Source organism: Dendrobates tinctorius, unplaced genomic scaffold, assembly GCF_039654945.1.
Source record: "Dendrobates tinctorius isolate UK_male_01 unplaced genomic scaffold, ASM3965494v1 ptg000116l, whole genome shotgun sequence".
Taxonomy (NCBI): Eukaryota; Metazoa; Chordata; class Amphibia; order Anura; family Dendrobatidae; genus Dendrobates; species Dendrobates tinctorius.
The window spans coordinates 22,515,835-22,541,526 of record NW_027361784.1 but is presented as its reverse complement, the minus strand read 5'-3'; the positions used below and the strand labels follow the sequence as shown (position 1 = coordinate 22,541,526).

At 43.5% G+C, this 25,692-nt stretch overlaps 1 protein-coding gene across 4 annotated transcripts in view; it reads right to left on the bottom strand.

The window, feature by feature from the left end:
• The window catches only part of COL14A1 (collagen type XIV alpha 1 chain), a 166,334-nt gene that overhangs the window by 137,553 nt on the left and 3,089 nt on the right, over window positions 1-25,692 (bottom strand). For 3 of the 4 annotated variants that reach the window (XM_073590265.1, XM_073590268.1, XM_073590266.1), the window contains exon 2: window positions 11,154-11,269. In XM_073590265.1, the coding sequence (XP_073446366.1) occupies window positions 11,154-11,241 (88 nt within the window). In that variant the 5' untranslated portion in view covers window positions 11,242-11,269. Of the gene's footprint in view, window positions 1-11,153; window positions 11,270-12,289; window positions 12,427-25,692 lie in introns of those variants that run through there. The other variant, XM_073590267.1, reaches the window with a different exon arrangement.

The following is a 25,692-nucleotide window of genomic DNA, read 5'->3' as shown; positions in this document are numbered from 1 at the left end:
CTAAAATAACTATTTGGGCATAATGACGATCTTTACTTTTGGAGGGAAAAGGGAGAAGCTTGGAAGCCTAAGAACACCATCCCAACTGTGAAACACAGTGGTGGTAGCATCATGTTGTGGGGTTATTTTGCTACAGGAGGGACTGGTACACTTCACAAAATAGATGGCATCATGAGAAAAGAACATTATGTGGCAATACTGAAGCAATATTTCAAGACATCAGCCAGGAAGTTAAAGTTTGGGCGTAAATGGGTCTTCCAAATGGACAATGACCTGGAGTATACTACCAAAATGGGAACAAAGTGGCTTAAGGATAACAAAGTTTTATGTTTTGGAGCGGCCATCACAAAGTCCTGATCTCAATTCTATTGAAGATTTATGGACAAAGCTGAAAAGGCCAGTGCGAGCAAGTCGACCTAAAAACCTGGATCAGTTACACCAGTTTTGTCAGGAGGAATAGGCCCAAATTCTGACCAAGTATTGTGAGAAGCTTGTGGAAGGAGATCCCAAACGTTTGATTCAAGTCATTCAGTTTAAGGGCTCATACTCACTTTCGAGAGACTCGCACGATTCTCGTGCGAGTCTCTCGCATGAAAACCTGGCACTGCCGCAAGCACTCGGACCGGAGCATGCGGCTGCATGTATTTCTATGCAGCCGCACGCTCTGGTCCGAGTACCGGTGGCAGTGCCAGGTTTTCATGCGAGAGACTCGCATGACAATCGTGCAAGTCTCTCGAAAGCGAGTACGAGCCCTTAAGGCAATGGTACCAAATACTAATGAAATGGATGGAAACTTTTGACTTTGAAGTAAGTAATAAAAATGTATTAAACCATTCTGTCTCTCATTATTCTGGCATTTGGCAAATATTAATAATTATGGTAATCCTAATTGACCTAAAACAGGAAAGGTTTATTCTGATTTCATGTCAGAGATTGACAAAAAATATGCAGATGTGTCTTTTTACATAGTATATGGAAACTTCTGGTTTCATCTGTATATATAAAGTATATTGATATACCATCTGCAGAAAATTCCCACCGTGTTCTATACATTCTACATCTTTCACCCCTGGCTAAGACTAAGTAAGACCTCGCCCAAGAAAAATATTGCTTGTACCTTGTCTGCAGCTCCTTGCTTTTTAACAAGGCAATAAACCGGTCCTTTTGAACAATCTTGGATTGGCTTCGGGATTGAGACGTGTAGAAACCTGTCAGATTTCCTCCCGCCAAGACTAGTATACTGGGTTTCTTAGCTGCATATTTACTGCTACTAATTATTATAATCCTGCTGAAAAAAAAAGCAAAAAATTGACATTATTGGTAGAATGGGGGGCAATCTATGATTATGAGCTCTGTAAATCATCAGGATCTCAAGGAGTGTATTTTTTTTGGCATTTATTCCAGCCTACCCGCAAATGAATTGAAATCATCAGTCACCTACTCATAGGCCCTGTAGCAAACTACTCTTGGCCGGGACATCACTCTAATATAAAATCAGTATGTGTTATAAGCATCTAATGATCTCAGTAACAGTTAGGCTTGGAAATGAATGTGAGCATTAAGAACTATTTAACCTTGTTCCAAAAACTTGTTGATCCAACATACTTTGGGCCATAAACGTGTCATAATATTGAAAATTCATGAGTGCTAAAAGTTGTTTGAGTAGTTGATCTTTAGGAATAGGGAAGTGAAAAAGTAGGGGTGAGGAGTCTGAAGATAGGCAAAGAGATCAACACAGAGGTCCAGTTCTCCTCCATCCCTGCATCTTCACATGAAGTCCATGCTTTCCTGATGCTCTCTCGTTAACTATTCTTAGGACTTTTGGACCAGAAGACACAAATGTCAGGCTTACATGTCACTTTTAGGGGCCCCAGACTCGTTCAGAGTTTCTTTGCAGCTCTAGGAGCCCTCCTGGTTCAAAGCCAACCACGGACACGATCTGCACAAAGCTTTTATGTTCCCTCCTGTGTAGACTGATAGGAATAATTGGTTATACTGAAGATAACAGCCTTTATGGACTTACATATTATGTATGACCACCTTAAAGGGGTTTTCCACTATCAGATCTGTACTTTACTTACTTTTCTCATGCTCAGAGCTGAATCTCAATCTCTCTCGATGCTTCCAATGTCTATTGTCTACAACGCTTTAAGAAGGTTGTGCCGTAAACTGGACAGAGCCGCTAAGCTCATTGATTGGGTCTTACCACTGCAGACAGTAACAGACGTCGGGAGTAAAGGCGGAGACTCAGTGCCAGACCCCAGAACAGTGAATAACTGGGGAACAAGAGTTTTCCAAAAAAGGAAATCCCTTTTAACAAATAGACAGTGAGATTCTGTTTATTAGTAAAGCTGGCAAAAATTAGGTATAGATCGGCCAAGGTTGAGTATGATTCCAGCCTCCACAAAATGGTGAGTGGATTAAAACGTCATGTTTATTGTTAAACTTAAAAACAAGGAAAATTTAAAATCAGCATGAAAAATGAGGATGGAGAGACACCCGTAAAAGCATCAGCAAGACGTTAAACGGCCGTAATCCATGTTCCTCCCCTGGCCTAACTCCCTTGTTTTACCTGCACGCCACTAGAATGATGTCCAGATGTATGCAATAAAGGACTTTTAACTTAAGGATCTGGTTGGTGTTGCTTTATACCGTAATTATAAAATATAAGCTTGTGAAATACATAAATGTGTATAGCAATAGATTAATCTAATGATGTATCAATGTATAAGCAGATAAAAAAAGGTTTAGAAAAGGGGACAAGTAAATTTAATGATTGATCAACAGGTGATGTTATAGCCGCCTTCGTATAGGTACATGAGGTAAATTTTGAAATTTAGACGATTGGGCGACCTGGTGTCATTACATTATACCTAATAAACTAGGTTCATTAGAAAAAAGGCTCGGTGAAAGAATGTTACCCAATGATAGAGCTCCGCGTGCAGAAATCCTAACTCTAGAAGATAGAATTTTAACCAAGATGTCATCCAGATATAGAAGCAGGGCTGTGGAGTCGGTAAGCCAAACATCCAACTCTGAATCCTCAATTTCCCTGACTGCCTGCAGAGCAGGCATCCCTGCATGCTTCCTTCTCGCCCCGGCAGGGATGCTGACTTAATCACCGCAGCGGGCCCCGTCCTGCACTTCCTCCCTCTCTTTCTGCTGCCTGGGGTCTTCGCACTGCTCGCCGTTCCCGGGCACTATTTTTATGGCACACTCTCACGCCCTCCTAAAAGGACAGTGCACACTGTCTTAAAAAGTCCCCAGCCAATGGCTGTGACACACCTATCGTTTAAGGCACCTCCACCTGTTGGGAGATGCCTGAGCAACCTGTTTAATCAGTTAGTCTGCACGCCTGCTAGTTCTTAAGTCCCATGTATGTATGTACCTTCAAGTACCGACTAGTTCCAAATAGCACCTGTCTGTACCTATCAGTACCCAGTTGCTTTTTCTTGTTCCTACTTGTCCTGCTTATACCTTCCAACATACCTGCCTGTATCTGCCTTGCCTGTCTGTGTTCCAACCGTACCTGCCTGCACCCGCCATGCCTTTCTGTATACGAGCCGTACCTGTCTGCACCTGCCGTGCCTGTCTGCATACTAGCTGTACCTGCCTGCAACTTCCATGCCAGTCTGTATACCAGCCATACCTGCCTACACACACCATGCCTGTCTGAAAACCACTCAGGGTTAATCTTCTCCGAGGGGTTTTCACAGGGCATTTTACTTGTCCCAATTGGTTTCTTTTTAAATTTCCATTGAGATAATAATAATAACAACACATTTTATATCTATAGCGCCGACATATTCCGCAGCACTTTACATTTCAGAGGGGATTTGTACAGACAATAGACATTACTGCATAACAATAATCACATAGATTGTAACAAATACCAAAAGGAATGAGGGCCCTGCTCGCAAGCTTACAGTCTATGAGGAAAGAGGTAGACATGAAAGGTGGGTGGTAACAGTCGCCCTGATTGTATGGACCAGCCATAATGTTATGTGTATAAAAGTACAGACACAGAGGGACAATGGATGCATAAAGCATGTGGGAACATGATGTGGGGGAACCTGGTTATGGTAAAACCTTTTGGCTGTGCCACACAGGGATAGATTAGGTTAATGTGTTGAGGCGATAGGACAGTCTGAATAAATGCGTTTTCAGGGCACGCTTAAAATTGTGCGGATTGGGGACTAATCATATTGACCTGGGAAGTGCATTCCAAAGAATTGTTGCAGCACGTGTAAAGTCTTGGAGACGGGAGTGGGAGGTTCTGATTATTGAGGATGCTAACCTCAGGTCATCAGCAGTACGGAGGGCGCGGGTAGGGTGGTATACTGAAACAAGGGAGGAGATGTAGGGTGGTGCTGAGCCATGGAGGGCTTTGTGGGTGAGGGTAATAAGTTTATACTGAATTCTGGAGTGGATGGGTAGCCAGTGTAATGACTGGCACAAGGTAGAGGCATCGATGTAACGATTGGTGAGGAATATGATCCTGGCTGCAGCATTCAAGACAGATTGGAGGGGGGAGAGTTTGGTAAGAGGGAGACCGATTAGAAGAGAGTTACAATATACAATGAGATGACACATTATTTGTCAGGAGAGAACCGGTGTCTCTCCATCCTCATTTTTCATTCTGATTTAGATTTTAGGCTTACTTTAAACATGATGTTTTAATTCACTTACCATTTTGTGGATTCTGGAACCATACTCATCCTTCCTGCTGTCCTCATTGCCCAAAAGCCAGTCTGGAGCCTCTGTGCACCACATCTTTATTCAAGGTATTTGGCCATACCTGGTGATCTGATAGCGGTGCCTTTTTTTCCCTGATGTTTCAGACAAACCTGTCGATTTCACCATGACTGACCATCTGATGTGCATGGGGCCTCCTCAATATCCCATCATGGCAGATGTCAGTAGTAGATAAGGATCGGGTTAGCTGGATTTCAACACCCTGAATCTTTTTATTTCTTGGATAGTTTGGCCGATGCAAAAAGTGTCAGTGAGTTGATTCCTTACGTCAGCCATTCCCAACAGAGACATAGGACGCCGGTTGGGAGAGATAGCCGTCGGCTAAGGGATATAATGATTTGCATTTTGTGATAAAACTGAAATCATCTGATTGAAATCAGTCACTTGTTGCTGATTCCTTCCATAAAATATTTAGAAAAGCCGTTTCAACATTTAAAATTAAATCTTTCAGCACTTGCCATTATTGTCACCCCTGGTGTTTGACTTGGTCTTCTACAACATGTACCATGATAAGCCCTAATGTTGCATCTTTGTAAATCGAACAATCTAATATTGACTTTACTGGATTTTTGTCTTTATACAGGAGTGTTTCCCAACTTGAAATGTAGTTCAGGTGTTCACCGCGATACAACGATGGCCAAGAGCCCCAGAAAGAAAAGAGCAACAGTCTTAGGCTTGTTTCAGGAGGTTTCATAAGAGATAATCAATTTTTCGAGAACCCTTGAAAAATTGATTATCTCTTATGAAACCTCCTGAAACAAGCCTAATAGGTGGGCCGTGTTGACTCATAGAATCTATGATTCTATGAGTCAACACGGCCCACCTATTAGGCTTGTTTCAGGAGGTTTCATAAGAGATAATCAATTTTTCAAGGGTTCTCCCATGAAATAAAGGTTGGGACTCATTCCTATAATGAATAAAGACCCTAAGATGACTGATTGTTTCATCGATCTTGATAAGTGTAGAACATGTTAAATCAAACTACCATTGACTGAACCTCTGTAGGCTTCACTATGGTTTTATATTGTAAAAATATAATTACCACACCAAAGAAAATTAAATAAAAAAGGCCAAGAAACCAATATCCAAAATCTGTCATTTTGTTATTAATTAGAAATAATAATACACAAATACTAAAGAAAAAAAAAACATTAAAAAATACACCATAAAACCAAAATAAAACGAGCAGTGTTGTCAAATATGCAAAAAAAAAAAAAATCAAGACAAGTGCAACCCATCATTACATTAGAATAATGAGGGTATAGGGAACATATTCATAAACACTAATTATAGAAACCTACAGATTATAAGGACACTGAACAGTATAAATGGTCCCTAAATGCCAAAGGGTTCTAAAGCATTGCATAACCAGCAATATCAATGGATACGTTATATAAATCCCAAATAAGAAGCAGAACTCACAATAGGTAGATTAAAAGCAAAACAATTCTATACCCACAGTGAGCCATAATAGATAAAGACCACACTGCCTAGTACCCTGACGCGCGTTTCGCTTGCAGTTTCATCAGGGGTACTGAGTCAGGGTCTCAAGTCAATTTATATAATGGTTGCTCAACAGTGACACAATTGTGTAATGGGTGCGTGTGAGCTGCATGTCACCGCTTTGACTAGGGGTTTTCTACGAAGACTAAAATTTACATTGGTTTCTCTTTGGAAAAACAATTGTTAATCCAAAAAATGTGAACCCAAATCACCATGGCACATATTCCAGTTGTACCTAGCTTTTAACGGTCTTAGTTTCTGCTGCCAACCTGGCTGACAATTCTTGGGTGAAAAGCTATTTTTCAATGCTTTTCTGTATCAATGCACTGTCTGAGGAAAGCTCCCAGCTTTTAATAGGGTTTCACAGACAAGCTTTGCTCAAGCCTTTGTGTTAAGCAAGTCCGAGGGGAACCCTGGACTTCACCCTTATCTTCTGTATAAGGATATAGATTTATACACGACTCCCTGGGTTACATCTACAGAGTGGCTGCTGGCCTGTGGAGCAAGCTGGGAGACAGAAGGGTCACCAAGCTAAGTTGCCTCAAGGAGCTCAAAGTCAAAAACAGAGATCAGGGATGTGTTCAGGTTAATGGCAAGATCAGTAACAGGAAATAAACAAGCTGAGCAGGAGCTGAGTAATAAAAGCGTGAACCAGGTAAGTATGACTTATAACCGGCAGCAAGAAACAGACTGCTAGGGATTCAACATACGAAAATCCCTGTTGAGGGTTAATCACATCTGATATAATTAGAAACACACAGGTTGAATGTCAGTAGGGACAATAAGTCTCCCTATCCTAAAGTTGCATTGAAACATGCTGCCATCACCCAACGGCATCCACAATATTAGTGAAGCGCTGCCTAGCAATATGATAAGGTAATAGAAGCAGGTTCAGACATGGACGTGACATTTCCCCCATGGTAATAGGATTAGAAATCATTTTTATATCTGATAAAGACCCAAAGATGGCTGACTGTGACATTGATCTTGACATGCTAAATATGATAAAGACCAAATCATATTACAGTGGGATACTGAATGCAAAAAATGTGACAAATATTAAGCCAAATACCCCTAATGGTGCTTCTGTGCCCTTGGCCTTGGCATGTGCTTAGGTTTTCTGGCTGCTGATGCTAACCCTGTTGAGGTTACCTAAGAGGAAACATATATAAAGGAACTCCCATTGTAAAAAGATTTGGAATCATTGATATTAGTGGTGAAGACCAAAAGTTGGGCGACGTGTGTTACATAGTAATCCAACCCTACAGTGAAGGACACACATTTTTGAGGGGTTCCTCCAAGATAAAAATATTTGGCATCCTTCTTATATGTCCTAAATACATGAAGATGACTGTGACCTTAAAGCTTGAGCACTCTCGGATGAGCATTCATGTGTTTTGACAACTCTGTCAAAGGCCTAATCTGCCTCAAAACAAAATAATCAGGCAACAAAATTCCAACTGGCCAATCCATCTTTCATCGAAAAGAGTCAAAAGGCTCCGGTAGACATTACATGGCCGGCCAAATCAATGGATGCTTCCGAGCTCCATCTAAAGTGTATGAATGGGCTTCAAGAGAATAAACCAAGACCATAAAAAAAACATGGCAGAAAAAAGTTTAATAAACAACTAGGTTATTGTCACAATGAGACTCAACTAAAAATCATTGTGGAAAATCTCTACGCACCCTTCAAAAACAAGAAACTCCTTCAGGTTTGACCTATCTTGACCCATTGTTGGTCATCCAAATATTTTGGAGGCATAATGACATTTTTCTCGAACCAAATCACAATTGTGGGAAGATTGAAATGTGTTTGGAACAAAAAAAAATATCATCTGGGAAATCAACTTTACACTGGGGCATCCACAACTCAAAATAAAGCCAAGCAGATTTATATAAAGACAATGTGGATGAATCAGTTATGTACAAAAGGGCATTTAAAGGGGTTCTCTTGCCTCGAAAATCCATATTTAATATACGCCTGTTAGGAAATACTGAGTTAATCGAGAGTGGTCTCCAGTTGAGGAGCCTCATCATTAGATGGTAGTGGAGAGGTCCTATCTGGAGGACCTGTTCTGTCCTGCCTTGTATTACACCGCTTTACCCCATTTATCGGAATGGACACTGTGCAATTCTTGTCGAAAAGGAGGCACCCCTTGATAGGGGGTAAAATCAAAGTTGTATTCCTGCACGTGCAACGTACTTCTAGGCTTAAAGGGGTCATCAATGTCAGACAGGTGGGATCCCGACTGGTGCCGCGCTCCTGACTGATCAGCTGGTATTAGTGCCAGTGCCGGTCGGATGTACAGAGTTGAAGGGACTGAATATCTCTGTATATTGTGTAGTGACTGGTGCTGAGAACTGTAACTCAGCTCCTACTCAACAGTATAAGACCTCAGTGGCAGTAATGTTCCTTCTACTCTCTCAAAGCTCTGAAGGAAACATTTCCCCGGCCTCTATCCCAGAAAAAAAAGTCCCAACAATAATAGCAGTATATAAAGTAAAAAAAAAAATTGTCTTCTTCAGAGTTTTTATTTCCCTGCAGTCATAGCATTTCTGAAAGTTCAGCCAAGTTTTCAGAATAAGCTGCCATGCGTGAGGAACAAAATTATTTGTATCCTGAATTTTTCACCAATTTTCCCCTCTGCCCAAATTATCTTTAATTTTCAGCTCTCTCTGAGCTAATGGATAGAGACTAGCAGCTACAGTATGTTGTCTTCTATATACAGTACGCACAGAGACATGTTGGATTCCCGCTCTTCTTTATTTATAGAACACAGAGGTAGCAGAAGCATGGAAGACACTTTATTGCAGTACTGAGATGTGTGGCTGTGCATCCAGCACTAAAGTGAAATACATTTGATGGAATCTGCAGCATGATCTGCTTTTATCCACCTGGTCTGTCACGATGCCGAGTGCTCCTCAGTCCTCTTTCCCCTTTCCCCCTCCATAGAATTTAAAAGCCTCTGTAACCTGACACCTCAGTAAGCTGGCTGTCAGCTTTGATTTCAGGCGGAGGAGAAGAAGTGGCTAATAAGTGGAGAAATAAGCTTATTTTTCTGATAAGGAAGCCATAGAATTTAAAAGACTCTTTAATCTAAAACCTGAGTGAGGTAGCTGTTAAGGCCCCGTTACACATAACGATGTCCCAGCGATCCCACCAACGATCCGACATGGATGGGATCGCTGGGACATCGTTAGGCTGATCGCTGGTGAGCTGTCACATAGACAGCCCCTCCAGCGATCAGGACCAGCGAGCAAGCTGGTTTCTAATGTAAACAGCGGGTATCCAGGAGCTGCGGCTTCTGGATACCCAACGTTTACATTAGAAACCAGCTTCCAGCGTCGCTGATCGCTGGTCTCCCGCTGCCACACACAGCGATGCGCTCTTGCCAGTGGGAGACCAGCGATCAAAAAACGGCCCAGGACGATCCTGGACGATCAGCGATACCCAGTGGAGGGGGGGGGCAAGTCGCTGATCCCCGTCACACGCTAGCGAGATCGCTGTGTGTGACGGGGCCTTTAGTCTTGCTTTGACTAAGAAGGATTTGGGATGTTTTCTTTTTTTCAGGAGGCAGAGGGTGGAGAAAAAGTGGCTCATGAGGGGAGGAAGATGCTTATATAGCTGATAAAGTATCTATAGAGGTTAACAGTCTCTGTAATCTGACACCTCAGTGAACTAGCTGTTGCTCTTGCTTTGACTAAAATGGATTTGAGATGGGGGTTTTTTCATAGTGCACAAAAGGGCTCATTAGTGGAGAAAGAAGCTTATTTCTCTGATAAGGTGTATTACAACGTTTCTTAGATTTACCTGTACTATTAATTTATGCAAAGTTTGTGAAAATTACAGCGAACATTTAATTGTATTGTGAACTAAGAAGACAGTTCTATACTGCAAGATTAACACTGTGATTGCCAGGGTCGTTTTCTAACAGCATTTTATGTTCAAAATTCCAAAGGTCTATCAGTCAATCATACAGTATATCCTAATAATAAATTACACGTCTGTGTTCGCAACCTCAATAAATGACAAAAAATACATTCAAGACCTCTAGTATAAGGGTGGTAGTATGAGTTCTACAACAGATAACTACATCATATCATTCATTCGTCTTTGAAGTTTGTGTGAATTTGAAACTTTTCAAAACTCAGATCAACATATGTGCAGTGAAAAAAAAAAAGAGCGTATAAGGCAACATCGGTCTTGAAAAAAATACTGGATAAAACAAGTCAATAGACCAACATTGTACGTATTATGTGATGGTACAAAGGCGACACAAATCTACTGTATTATCTATCAACTAGTAAATATATTAAGCAACAGCAAAAAGGTGTTACAGAATCAGGAGCCCTGTAATGAAATAATGGTTATTATATCCCGTGTAATACAGATCCATAAAGGAATATGTTAGATATCAGCATTTACACATCTAAATAAGGTTCTAAGGCTTAACGTTTCTCCATGTGGAGAGTGGCATGCCAGGCTTGGCATGTCATAGTGAAGAGACTTATAGGCCATGCATGCTCCTCTGGGAAATTAAATATACAAATTGTCTCTTCAGAGAGGAAGAGTTCTAGAACTCTAGCGCCACCTACTGGAAATAGTGATCCTAAAATTGCTGCTTCCAATAGGTGGAGTTCTAGTCCTCTTCCTTTCTGAAGAGACAATTTGCATATTTAATTTCCCAGAGGAGCATGCATGGCCTATAAATCTCTTCACTCTGACTTGCCAAGCTTGGCATGTCACTATCCACATGGAGAAACATTACACCAATTTGTACCTATAAATAACAAATATATTCAGCTAAGGGTAACCTTTACATATGTTTAACCTCTGCACACCAGATAACCAGCGAGATATAAGACAGAATATAATGCACTTCTACAATTATTACCTTGGCTGCGTCCGAGATTGGATAAGAAAAATGTCACCGCCAGGAGCGACACAAAGACCATGGTGTGTGCGCTGTGCTGCGTCCTCATTTTCTCCACAGGAACCCAGTCAGCAAGTCTGCAAAGAAATACATATATGTTAAAGCTAGCCACGGACTGTTTCTTTTGGCTGCCAATGGGACCTTTCGATATTAAAAAGGAACTTGTCATCCCCAGAAACACGATTTACCTGCAAATATAGGGTTAGTCTGCAGGTAAAAAGCATTATTTCAGTCAAGTCTGGCTTCTTTACTGGAGCAGCGGCTACAGAGAGAAAATGAAGCTACATCCTCCCTGTAGCCGCTCCCCGGCACATTGATTGACAGCCTGCTCTGTGCACACACACGCTGCACACACTGGCTGCAGAGCACGCTATCAATCAATGTGCCGGGGAGGGATTATAGCCTCGCTCCCTGTATAGCGAGAGTTGGCTGTGACAGTTCCCTCCATCACCCTGATACAGGAAACTAGAGGCTGCTGGGAGAACATAGCTAAATTTGTACCCTGTGGCCACTTCTCCACTAATCGAGCCCAGACATGATTAGCTCTTTATGTAATCTAAGAGCTGCATGATGTAGACCCAGCAATGTGTCACTTATTAGGCTGTGTTTTGTTGTTTAAATACAATCAGTGTTTTTTCAGCAGGAGATTATCACTACAGGACTAGGTGTCTCGTGCCTCCTGGTCTAGCCACGATCTAACCACTGATTGGCAGCTTGCTGACAATATACAGTGTAGACAGAAAGCAGCCAATCAGTGGCGTGGGCGGGGCTATATACAGCTCAGTATTGAGAGCTCTGCTAGATCTGCAGCAGAGAAATCTGTGATTTTATCATAACTGCTGAACCCAGTAAACTAAGTGATACATCACTAGAATCAGGGTATCTGTCCCTACATTACACTGCTCTCAGATTACATAGCAACAACCTCCCGACAGATTCCCTTTAAAGAGATAAAGCCTTTGGAGAGGAAAAGTGATAATTAATGGCCAGAGATAGAAGTGACAGTTTCCATTTAGGGAGGACAGAGAGGCCTTACAGTTACATTTCGAGTGGTCTATAGCAGTGAAAGGAAAGTGGTAACATCTCTGATGACCTACGGCAGCACGGTGGCTCAGTGATTAGCACTGCAGCGCTGGAATCCTGGGTTCAAATCCCACCAAGGACAACATCTGCCAGGAGTTTGCATGTTCTCCGTGTGTTTACATGGGTTTCCTCCAGTTTCCTCCCACACTCGAAAGACATACTGATAGGGCATCTAGATTGTGAGCCTCAATGGGGACAGCGATGATTAAATCTGGAAAGCGCTGGGAATAAGATGGCGCTATATAAGCAAAGCATCACAAAAACAATGATCTAGAACATCATAAAAACAATGGTAACCTCTTTGAACATAGAAGCAATTTTTCAATTATTCTGCAGCGCCTCCACAGGGAAGGTGGAGTATTACACAGTTCCCATTGAAATCAACAGGTTATTACTACACACCAACAAGCCGAGTCCTCCAAATGGGCAGATACTCTATGTAGCTTTTCTCCTCTCCTGCTAAGATCCCTGGTTTATTAGCCAAAGACTTCCCACTATTAAATTACAATTAAAGGGGATGTCCATTTCTACGATATTAATCCTACCATTGTCTATGGCAATAAAGGAGTCAGTAATAACATTCCTAGAAGTATAGGGCAATGAAGAGGTAATAATACCAACCCTGATGGTTCCAACCGAGGGTTGGGAATCAATAAAGGAAATGGATTGTAGATACATCCATAATGTAGGATCTTAATGCAGCAAGTGTTTCATTTCCCTACACTGCCTCCGCAGGGCAAGTAGAGTATTACACATTTCCCATTAAAATCAACACACCATTGGTATACACATCAAAATGATGGGTCCGACAGATAGAGAGATACTCCACTTAGCTTCTTTCCACTCTAGATAATAAACCAGGGAACTAAGCAGAAGACTTCCCACTATTAAATCACAATTAAAGGGGTTGTCCAATACTATGATAATAATGACCTATCCTCAGGATATGAATGAGCTTTATTCAGGATAAGACACTAATGTCAGATGTGGGGGTCCGATACCCAGCAACCCCCATAATAACCTGTTACTAGCTCTGGCCAGATATACACATTGTATGGATCAAATCACCGCATATTGCACATGAGCTCGTATTGAATAGTAGAATGGGCACTAATCCCCCATCAGATAACCAACCTGTGGCTCGCCAGCTGAGAAATTGCAACTCCAAGCAGATTCCTTATGTTTCCCCAGACGCAATATCGCATCCACATTTTGTGACATTTTAGAGTTTTATTACTACTACTAGCTGCTGGCCCGATTCTAAAGCATCGGGTACTCTAGAATATGGCCAGCAGCAGATTAAAATAAAAAATGATCTACTCACCTTCCGACGGCCCCCGGAATCTGTCCCTCCTCTCCACACTGCCGGCATCTTCCGTTCCCAGTACTGCTTTGCGCCAAAGACCGCTGCTGACGTCCTCTCACGAGAGCTCAATTTCATCAGCGGTATTTCGCGCAAAGCGGTACTGGGAACGGAAGATGCCGGCAGTGTGGAGAGGAGGGACAGATTCCGGAAGGTGAGTAGATCACTATTTTTTATTTTAATTCTATTTTTTACATGTTTATGGTACCGAGGGTCCGAAGGAGTCTCTTCTCCTCCAGACCCTGGGTACCGGCTGGCACCGGGCATCTCCAGCTGCGTCGCCGCTGACGCCCGTGCGCCCGGAGATGGCACAATCTCCCGATGGCACAGTAGTGGTGGCGTGTGTCCTGCCAATTGCAGACTGCACCTGCGCACTGTGCCTGTTGCTGATTGGTTGCGGCGTGTCGGGATTTTAGTTACAGACAGACATGATAAGGCGTTTATATATATATAGATTATACTTTAGGTTAGTATTGTGTTGCTCTGCCCTCTCTGCTGCCCTCTACTGATCCTCACTGTTCACAGCAGCTTCTACCTATGACAGTGGCAATGTCTGTCTAACGTGTGTATGCCTTTAAGTGTTCACTAACCACCTCACCAACAGGGCTGGAAGGGTCCTACCCGCCACTGTACAAGAGCTCATGCACTTTTTTTCATGAGGTTCCTCTGGGTTCTTTAATTGTTTTTAATCTGTAAACATTTTTAAAGGGATTGTCCACTTCCTTCACGATGTTAAAATTTAGCCCATAGTCAAAAAAACCCCCCTGTCATTCCTCTGCATCGCGGATGGGGGTCCTGTCAGTCTCATGACTACTACTTCTACAGGGGACAAGTATTAGTACAGAGGAGCATCGGGAAGTCCTGCAGGGATGTTGTTTAATTACATTTTTGCACCACTGTGTACTATGAAGCATCCTGGGGTCGCAAACAGGAGACCTCGCAGAAGGTATCTCCAATATGTAGACGGTGTAGTAATAATAATACTAATATTAGCAAATACCTCCAATTAGAAATGTAGTATAGTTCTTCTGATTCGCTGTGTGTCTTTCCTCATGTGCAGACATTGCAGGACCTTAGGTATCCATGGTTACGGCAACGGATATAGTGACAGTTAGCTAGTGGTCATAACCATGGATACCTAAGGCTCTGCAATGTCTGCACATGAGGAAAGACACATAGCGAATCAGAAGAACTATACTACGTTTCTAATTGGAGGTATTTGCTAATATTATTATTATTATACCTACTACATACTGGGATAGGATCTTGGAGATGGGAGTACCCCTTTAAAGGGGTGTATTTTTGTTGTCACTCTATGTGACTGCAGATTGGTGGATTCCGACACTCCGCTTTAGGCACACTGTCAGGATAGCCCTCTATAGATGATAGACGCTAATGGTCATGTGACCGCCATAATGGACGTCCTGTGTCGAATAGATTCTCATCCTCTTCTCTCAATGCAGCAGAATTCTGGTCGCCGGGAATAGAGGACATCCCATTCACAATTCTTGGTATTTACCGCTTCTGTTTGGATCATATTCCTCACCAATCGTTACACCGATGCCTCTACCTTGTGCCAGTCATTACACTGGCTACCCATCCACTCCAGAATCCAGTACAAACTTATTGCCCTCACCCACAAAGCCCTCCATAGCTCAGCACCACCCTACATCTCCTCCCTTGTTTCAGTATACCACCCTACCCGCGGCCTCCGTTCTGCTGATGACCTGAGGTTAGTATCCTCAATAGTCAGAACCTCCCACTCCCGTCTCCAAGACTTTACACGTGCTGCGCCAATTCTTTGGAATGCACTTCCCAGGTCAATACGATTAGTCCCCAATCCCCACAATTTTAAGCGTGCCCTGAAAACACATTTATTCAGACAGGCCTATCGCCTCAACACATTAACCTAATCTATCCCTGTGTGGCACAGCCAAAAGTTTTACCATAACCAGGTTCCCCGCATCATGTTCCCACATGCTTTATGCATCCATTAGCCCTCTGTGTCTGTACTGTTACACACTTAACATTATGGCTGGTCCATACAATCAGGGCGACTGTTACCACCCACCTTTCGTGTCTACCTTTTTCCTCATAGACTGTAAGCTTGCGAGCAGGGCCCTCACTCCTCTTGGTATTTGTTATAATCTATGTGATTATTGTTATGCTGTAATGTCTATTGTCTGTACAAATCCTCTCTGAAATGTAAAGTGCTGCGGAATATGTCAGCGCTATAGAAATAAAATTTATTATTATTATTATCAGAGGTATCAGATGGACGGTTGAAAGTTTCGGCACATTACTTAAAGGGGTTTTCCATATTAAGTCAAGCTGACTATAAATGCTTTTATATATGTAACACAACAAGCAGAGCAGGTAGTGGCCCTCCTCGGGGTCCGGCACTCGCTCCCCGTCACCTCTCCATTCTCAGTGTTTTGGCTGCGGCAGTGACATCACATCGACGGCTCAGATCCCAGTGGCAGCAAATCAGTGTACTCGGCATCACGTGCTGTCTACATCAGCAGAACCACTGAGCTCACTGATTGGCTGCAGTGCTGTCAACATGAAGTCAGCGCTGCAGACAATAACCGACGGAGAATCTTTTAAATACCCATGGGGCTTGGTTGGAAACTTTGCATTGGAACCCATGAGCTTGAGCTGATGTCACGGATGATGGGAGTTACAGTTTCACAACAGCTGAAGAGTCGCAGGTTGGAGAACATTGCCTTTGGTGAGCAGCAGTCACAGCACTGCCACGTGTGAGCGCGAGTCACAGAGTCCGACCACTGGGACAGCACATGTCTAATGTTATATATTAATGGACACTGGTAATGGCAGCGCTCCACCATCCGAGCCATATAATCCGCCTCACTTACTGTATGAGTCAGCGACCATTCATGTGTCAGGCAGCTGAGCTGAGTGTGTGATGTAGCCCAATTGACGGTATTATGCTATCTGTACTTTTACATAGGACTGCAGGGACATCTACTCTAATATATATATATATATATATATATATATATATATATATATATATATATATATATATACAGCTCTGGCATGAGACCACTGCACAGTTTTATAAAAATCAGCCTCTCTACATGTCTGACAGCCATTCCATTCCAGTGTCAGTTGAATTCCAACCAAAGTGCACATAATTCTACTTAGCCTATGTGCCCATGCTAGCGTTTTTAAACGCTCAGGAAAAGGATCCCCTTTCCCAGAAAACGCGCGGAAAAAGACGCGCGTTTCTTGACGCGTTTTTTGACACTCGATTTCTGGGAACATTGGGGAAGGCTAAAAACGCTCAGCTATGCGGAAAATAATGAGCATGCTGCGTTTTTAGCCGCTAAGCGATTCCTGAGCGGTTAAAAACGCATGCATTGGCACAAAAAGCCAAAAACGCATGCAAATGAATTAGAAGCATCTTGTAAGCATTTCTGCAGCGTCCCGGTACAAACGCTGCGGAAACACTTACAAAAACGCAACGTGGGCACACAGCCTTAATGTGCTTCTGATTAGGTGATCACCTGAACCAAATCTTATTTAACGATGGAAAGTATAAAAAACCCTGCTGTGGTGTTCACAATCCTCTTGCAATAAGACAAGCTGGATGGCAAAACAAGTGCTAGGAATATCCCAAAAGTAACAGGAATGAAAAAATAACTTTTAACCATGCCAAAGGAGTTGAAAAGAAAAGTCTTGAGTAAGGAAAAGAAGGGCTCAATTCTGGCTTTGCTAGCAGAGGGATACAGTGAGCGTCATGTTGCCTCCATCCTTAAAATTTTTAAGACGGCAGTCCATTACAACAAGGTCAAGCAGCAGACATTGGGGACAACAAAGCTACAGACCGGCAGAGGGCGAAAACTACTCTCCACTGACCGGGATAACCGTTGTCTTATTCGATTGTCACTCAGCAACCGCAGGATGACATCAAGTGACCTACAAAAGGAATGGCAAATGGTGAAGTGCACGGCAAGAACAGTTCATAACATGCTCCTAGAGGCAGGGCTCAAGTCATGTAAAGCTAGAAAAAAGCCTTTTATCAAAGAGAAGCAAAGGCGAGCCAGGCTGAAGTTTACCAAAGACCATAAGGATTGGACCATAGAGGACTGGAGTAAGGTAATCTTCTCTGATGGGTCTAATTTTCAGCTTTGCCCAACACCTGGTCATCTAATGGTTAGATGGATACCTGGAGAGCCGTACAAGCCACAGTGTCTTGCACCAACTGTGAAATTTGGTGGAGGATCGGTGATGATCTGGGGATGCTTCAGCAAGGCTGGAATTGGGCAGGTTAATCTTTGTGAAGGACATATGAATCAAGCCACACACAAGGTTATCCTGGAAAAACAGTTTATTCCTTCTGCTCAGGCAATGTTCCCCAACTCTGAGGACTGTTTTTCCAGCAGGACAATGCGCCATACCACACAGCTAGGTCACTCAATGTGTGGATGAAGGAGCACCACATCAAATCCCTGTCATGGGCAGCCCAATCTCCAGACCTGAACCCCATTGAAAACCCCCGAAATGTAATCAAGAGGAAGATGGATAGTCACAAGCCATCAAACAAAGAAATTTTTTGGTATGGAAATAGAACAGATTAAATATGTATTAAATAATCAGGGTTTTCAAGATTGCTACTTGTTGGCGATGAATAGAAATTTGATTGTAGGAGGACCTTAGGGATCAGAGCATCATTAAAAGCCCTTTCTCTTTTTTTAAAGGGAACTTGTCAGTAGTTTTTGCTATATAATCTCAATGCAGAATAATATAGGGCGACAAAGCCAGATTCCAGTGATGTGTCACTTACTGGGCTGATTGGTGCAGTTTTGATAGAATCCCTGTTTCTCTGATGTAGATGTAGCAGAGTTCAGACTGCTGAGCTGTGTATAAACCCCCCCCCCCACACACACCACTGATTGGCAGCCTCCTGTGTGCAAACTGCCAATCAGTAGTGGAAGTGGAGTTACACAAGTTAGCCTGATTGGTCTGCATGTGGGATGTAGTCTTGTAGTGATAATCTCCTGCTAGTAAGATACTGATTGTATTGAAACTACAACACACAGTCTAAAAAGTGATACATTCCTGGAATCGGGCTCTTGTGCCCTATAATATGTTACTCTCAGTTTAAATAACAAAAACCTGCTGACAGATTACTTTTAATTCTTTTGCCAGACACTGCACCATACATAGAGTTGTGACTGTGCCTGGAACTGTAGCTCAGGTCTGTTCACTTGGTGTCCAGCTGAAGTCAGAGACAGAGACTAACCTTGGTATAGTACTGTGCCTGGCCACAAAATGAAGGGAATATGGAGCTTTCTTCACTCAGCTGGTGCTTGGACCCCAAGCCAATAGATATTAAAGGGAATATATCAGCAGATTGTTTATATGTAATACGAGAGCAGCATTATGTAGGGGCAGAGACCCTGATTCCAGCGATGTGTCATGTACTAGGCTGTGTATTTATATCAATAAAATCAATATTTTTATCAGCAGGAAATTATCACATGACTAGTTGTCTTGTGCCTCCTAGTCCAACCACACCCCCAGTACTGATTGGCAGCTTTCTGTCAATATGCACTTCCAGCCCCTTTTGCATATGGCTCTTATACCAGATTTTTCAAGGCTCTGACATCAGGTCTCTACAAAAAAATATAATTTTTCTTGAATGACAAGTCCCTACACATCCCTTATCACTATTTTCATATGAAAAAAACATGCTGGAAGGTTTCCGTTAAACCTCTGAAGACCCCCTTTAACCAGTGCAGTGCTTGGTTATTATGGTCGACCATGACCAGACATATTTTAGCCAAAGTGAATGTGTGATTCTTCCTGGCAATGCCCAGATACCTATGGATTGTGGTGGATCTCAGGGACATGACTAGGGGCCTCTGCCTTATTTTCCCATTTCTCATACATTCTGCAGTCTCACCTGGAGGAACATTCTGACTGACAGCCCTGACATTCCGCTATCCATTTACATCTAATTCCCATCTTCTATAATCTGTGCTTCATAGAAACCTACTACGGCCTCCTATGTAGGATTTGGCAGGATAGGATGGTATTTTATGCCGCACCTCTGTACTAAATCCCCTGTGCAATCTGCCTACTTTTTACAATAAAAACTGCAAAATAAGTATTCTACTTGTTGTAACCAAATATGTAGTAGATGTAGCTGAGCTGAAATGTTTGCGGCTGCTAAATTTGTGGGTCTCTCGGAGTCAATAACATGCAATACATATATGAGAAGTAAAAAGCCAGACAGTACGTCCAGACATCGCAACGACAAACTGAGCTCTGCTTCATCTGAGAAGCTCAGCTCTACTACATCCCACAAGCTCAACTTGACTACATCCCACAAGCTCAGCTCTGCTACATCCCACAAGCTCAGCTCTGCTACATCCCACAAGCTCAGCTCTGGTACATCCCACAACCTCAGCTCTGCTACATCCCACAAGCTCAGCTCTGGTACATCCCACAAGCTCAGCACTGCTACATCCCACAAGCTCAGCTCTACTACATCCCACAAGCTCAGCTCTGCTACATCTGATAAGCTCAGCTCTACTACATCCCACAAGCTCAACTTTACTACATCCCACAAATTCAGTTATGTTACATCCCACAAGCTCAGCTCTAGTATATCCCACAAGCTCAGCTCAGCTACATCCCACAAGCTCAGCTCTACTGCATCCCACAAGCTCAGCTCTACTGCATCCCACAAGCTCAGATCTGCTGCATCCCACAAGCTCAGATCTGCTACATCCCACAAGCCCAGCCCTACTACATTCCACAAGCTCAGCTCTACTGCATCCCACAAGCTCAGCTCTGTACATCTGATAAGCTCAGCTCTACCACATCTCACAAGCTCAGATCTAGTACATCCCACAAGCTCAGCTCTGCTACATCCCACAAGCTCAGGTCTATTACATCCCACAAGTTCAACTCTGCTTTATCCCACAAGCTCCGTTCTGCTACATCCCACAAGCTCAGCTCTACTACATCCCACAAGCTCAGCTCTACTAAATCCCACAACCTCAGCTCTGCTACATCCCACAACCTGAGCTCTACTACATCCCACAAGCTGAGTTCTACTACACCCCACAAGCTCAGTTCTACTACATCTCACAAGCTCAGCTCTATTACATCCCACAAGCTCATAGAATCATAGAATCATAGAATCGTAGAGTTGGAAGGGACCTCCTGGGCCATCTGGTCCAACCCCCTGCTCAAAGCAGGATTTGCTAAATCATCCCAGTCAGATGTCTGTCCAGCCTCTGTTTAATAATAATACATTTTATTTTTTATTTTTATAGCGCCGACATATTCCGCAGCACTTTACATTTCAGAGGGGATTTGTACAGACAATAGACATTACAGCATAACAATAATCACATACAGTAGATTATAACAAATAACAAGAGGAGTGAGGGCCCTGCTCGCAAGCTTACAGTCTATGAGGAAAGAGGTAGACACGAAAGGTGGGTGGTAACAGTTGCTCTGATTGTATGGACCAGCCATAATGTTAAGTGTGTAACAGTACAGACACAGAGGGCTAATGGATGCATAAAGCATATCATCTGTTTGATGACTTCCATTGAAGGAGAACTCACCACTTCTCGTGGCAGCTTGTTCCACTCATTGATCACTCTAACTGTCAAAAAGTTTTTTTTAATATCTAATCTGTGTCTCCTCCCATTCAGTTTCATCCCATTGCTTCTAGTCTTTCCAGCTCTGCTACATCTGATAAGCTCAGCTCTACTACATCCCACAAGCTCAGCTCTGCTACATCCCACAAGCTCAACTCTACTGCATCCCACAAGCTCAGCTCTGCTACATCCCACATACCCAGCTCTACTACATCCCACAAGCTCAGTTCTACTGCATCCTACAAGCTCAGCTCTACTACATCCCACAAGCTCAGCTCTGTACATCTGATAAGCTCAGCTCTACTACATCCCACAAGCTCAGCTCTACTACATCCCACAAGCTCAGTTCTACTACATCTCACAAGCTCAGATCTAGTAAATCCCACAAGCTCAGCTCTATTACATCCCACAAGCTCAACTCTGCTTTATCCCACAAGCTCCGTTCTGCTACATCCCACAAGCTCAGCTCTACTACATCCCACAAGCTCAGCTCTACTAAATCCCACAACCTCAGCTCTGCTACATCTCACAACCTCAGCTCTACTACATCCCACAAGCTCAGTTCTACTACATCCCACAAGCTCAGCTCTACTACATCTCACAAGCTCAGCTCTATTACATCCCACAAGCTCAGCTCTACTACATCCCACAAGCTTAGTTCTACTACATCCCACAACCTCAACTCTACATCCCACAAGCTCAGTTCTACTACATCCTGCAAGCTCAGCTCTGCTACATCCCACAACCTCAGCTCTGCTACATCCCACAAGCTAACCTCTACTACATCCCACAAGCTCAGCTCTACTACTTCCCACTTACTGATCCTGAGTTACATCCTGTATTATACTCCAAAGCTGCACTCACTCTTCTGCTGGTGCAGTCACTGTGTACATATATTACATTACTGATCCTGAGCTACATTCTGTATTATACTCCAGAGCTGCACTCACTATTCTGCTGGTGCAGTCACAGTGTACATACATTACATTACTGATCCTGAGTTACATCCTGCATTATAAAGTACTCCAGAGCTGCACTCACTATTCTGCTGGTGCAGTCACTGTGTACATACATTACATTACTTATCCTGTACTGATCCTGAGTTACATCCTGCATTATACTCCAGAGCTGCACTCACTATTCTGCTGGTGCAGTCACAGTGTACATACATTACATTACTGATACTGAGTTGCATCCTGTATTATACCCCAGAGCTGCACTCACTATTCTGCTGGTGCAGTCACTGTGTCCATACATTACATTACTGATCCTGAGTTACATCCTGTATTATACTCCAGAGCTGCAATCACTATTCGGTTGGTGCAGTCACAGTGTACATACATTACATTACTGATCCTGAGTTACATCCTGCATTCTACTCCAGAGCTGCACTCACTATTCTGCTGGTGCAGTCACTGTGTACATACATTACATTACTGATCCTGAGTTACATCCTGCATTATACTCCAGAGCTGCATTCACTATTCTGCTGGTGCAGTCACAGTGTACATGTGGCGCCCCTGAGGCTCGGTCACCACAGAGGTACTGCACCTCCTCCTGAGGTGTGGTACCCCACCATCCAGGTAAGTTGGAGGCTCCTGACCACGCTCCAACACCTGCACCCCACACAACACAGGAGAGAGAGAGAGAGAATTTTTTCCATCCGCCAGAAAGGATTTCAGGGTTAAAATTCCGGCTGAATTCCTTCCTCCGGACATGCGCACTGTAAAATGCGGATCCTGCAGCAAAAAAAACGTTGCAAGGTCCGTCCAGGCATGTCGGCGGACGCCAAAAATTTGGCGGATCCGCAAAAAAATGGATCAAACGGATGGCCATCTGTCAAGATCCGCCGGTAATGCAAGTCAATGGGGGAAAAAACGGATCTGCAAAAAAAAAAATGGCGGATCCGTTTTTTTAAAAAACTGGCGGATTTTGACTGATGGTCAAAAACGGAAGTGTGAAACAGGCCTTAGGATGAGCGCTCAGTCAGTCGGAGAGTCACTCAGAGAGGAGTGAGGAAAGAAGATCCCTGAGAGAGGGATGGAGGAAGGAGGTGCTGCAGCAGACCTCAGTGACCTGGGTCTGCTGGCACGGGAAAGGAAAGAAGGAGAAAGACATTGAACTGAAACCTGATCTTCCATGAGAAGGACAGATTAGTACGGAACGAAGGAGTAAAAGAGAACAGAGGACGTGGGTTAGAGGAGAACCCTGCCTAGAAGTTCTAAGCGCAAGGCCGGGGCCCGGTCCCCGAGGTTGTATGGACACTAATGGTTCTGCAGCAGACACCGGTGGAGTAGTGGGCTGTAAATGCACTAAGACTTGGGGCACAACAGCAACATTGATAGTGAGCCAGGACTCAGGAGTAAGGAGTCCCCGAAGCAGGCTACAGCTGTCTGCCGTTCAAGTAGAGTTCATAAGAACATCTGACAGGAGGAACTCCAGTGTAACTCAGTACTGAGAGTACTTCATTCAAAGGCGCTATAAGAGGGAGATGTTCAGAAAGGCACATGTTGGCGGAGCGTTGGAAGGGAGCATTCCATCTGGCCTGGAGGTTGATTGAGCCTCTGACCCAGAGACACAGTACGGAGGCAGGCACCTGTGTGTACTACAGACTGTGAGTAAAGCTTTGGAACTACAAGCCCTGGTGTCCTCCACTCACTCTTGCGCCAACACACCCAGCACCGCTACATCTAGGTACCAGCTACTACACCGCTTGTGCCTCTCCTCTACCCCTACATCTACACTGCCCTGGGGCTATAGCTTCACCTGTGGGGAGCTTCACCATCTTGGCTGCAACACACCACCAGTCCCAGAGGATCTGCATGCAGCATCGGCCTAACATCTCACTTGCTAAGCACCACAGGTGGCGTCACGAACTATTCCATTAACTACATTCCACCATTCAACTTCCCCTGTTAATTGGGCGCCCAGGGCCACGGACCGGGTCCCTGCTGCTGTGACACATCCCGCTGACATCGGCCCGGCACCGAGTACCCCACAGCCCTGGGAGGGCGACCCATACATACATTACATTACTGATCCTGAGTTACATCCTGTATTATACTCCAGAGCTGCACTCACTATTCTGCTGGTGCAGTCACTGTGTACATACATTAAATTACTGATCCTGAGTTACATCCTGTATTATACTCCAGAGCTGCACTCACTATTCTGCTGGTGCAGTCGCTGTGTACATACATTACATTACTGATCCTGAGTTACATCCTGTATTATACCCCAGAGCTGCACTCACTATTCTGCTGGTGCAGTCACTGTGTACATACATTACATTACTGATCCTGAGTTACATCCTGTATTATACCCCAGAGCTGCACTCACTATTCTGCTGGTGCAGTCACTGTGTATATACATTACATTACTGATCCTGAGTTACATCCTGTATTATACCCCAGAGCTGCACTCACTATTCTGCTGGTGTAGTCACTGTGTACATACATTACATTACTGATCCTGAGTTACATCCTGTATTATACTCCAGTGCTGCACTCACTATTCTGCTGGTGCAGTCACTGTGTACATACATTACATTACTGATCCTGAGTTACATCCTGTATTATACCCCAGAGCTGCACTCACTATTCTGCTGGTGCAGTCACTGTGTACATACATTACATTACTGATCCTGAGTTACATCCTGTATTATACTCCAGAGCTGCACTCACTATTCTGCTGGTGTAGTCACTGTGTACATACATTACATTACTGATCCTGAGTTACATCCTGTATTATACTCCAGCGCTGCACTCACTATTCTGCTGGTGTAGTCACTGTGTACATACATTACATTACTGATCCTGAGTTACATCCTGTATTATACTCCAGCGCTGCACTCGCTACTCTGCTGGTGCAGTCACTGTGTACATACATTACATTACTGATCCTGAGTTACATCCTGTATTATACTCCAGCGCTGCACTCACTATTCTGCTGATGCAGTCACTGTGTACATACATTACATTACTGATCCTGAGTTACATCCTGTATTATACTCCAGCGCTGCACTCGCTACTCTGCTGGTGCAGTCACTGTGTACATACATTACAGTACTGATCCTGAGTTACATCCTGTATTATACTCCAGAGCTGCACTTCCTATTCTGCTGGTGCAGTCACTGTGTACATACATCACATTACTGACCCTGAGTTACATCCTGTATTATACTCCAGAGCTGCACTTCCTATTCTGCTGGTGCAGTCACTGTGTACATACATTAGTGATCCTGAGTTACATCCTGTATTATACTCCAGAGCTGCACTTCCTATTCTGCTGGTGCAGTCACTGTGTACATATATTACATTACTGATCCTGAGTTACATCCTGTATTATACCCCAGAGCTGCACTCACTATTCTGCTGGTGCAGTCACTGTGTACATACATTACTGGTGA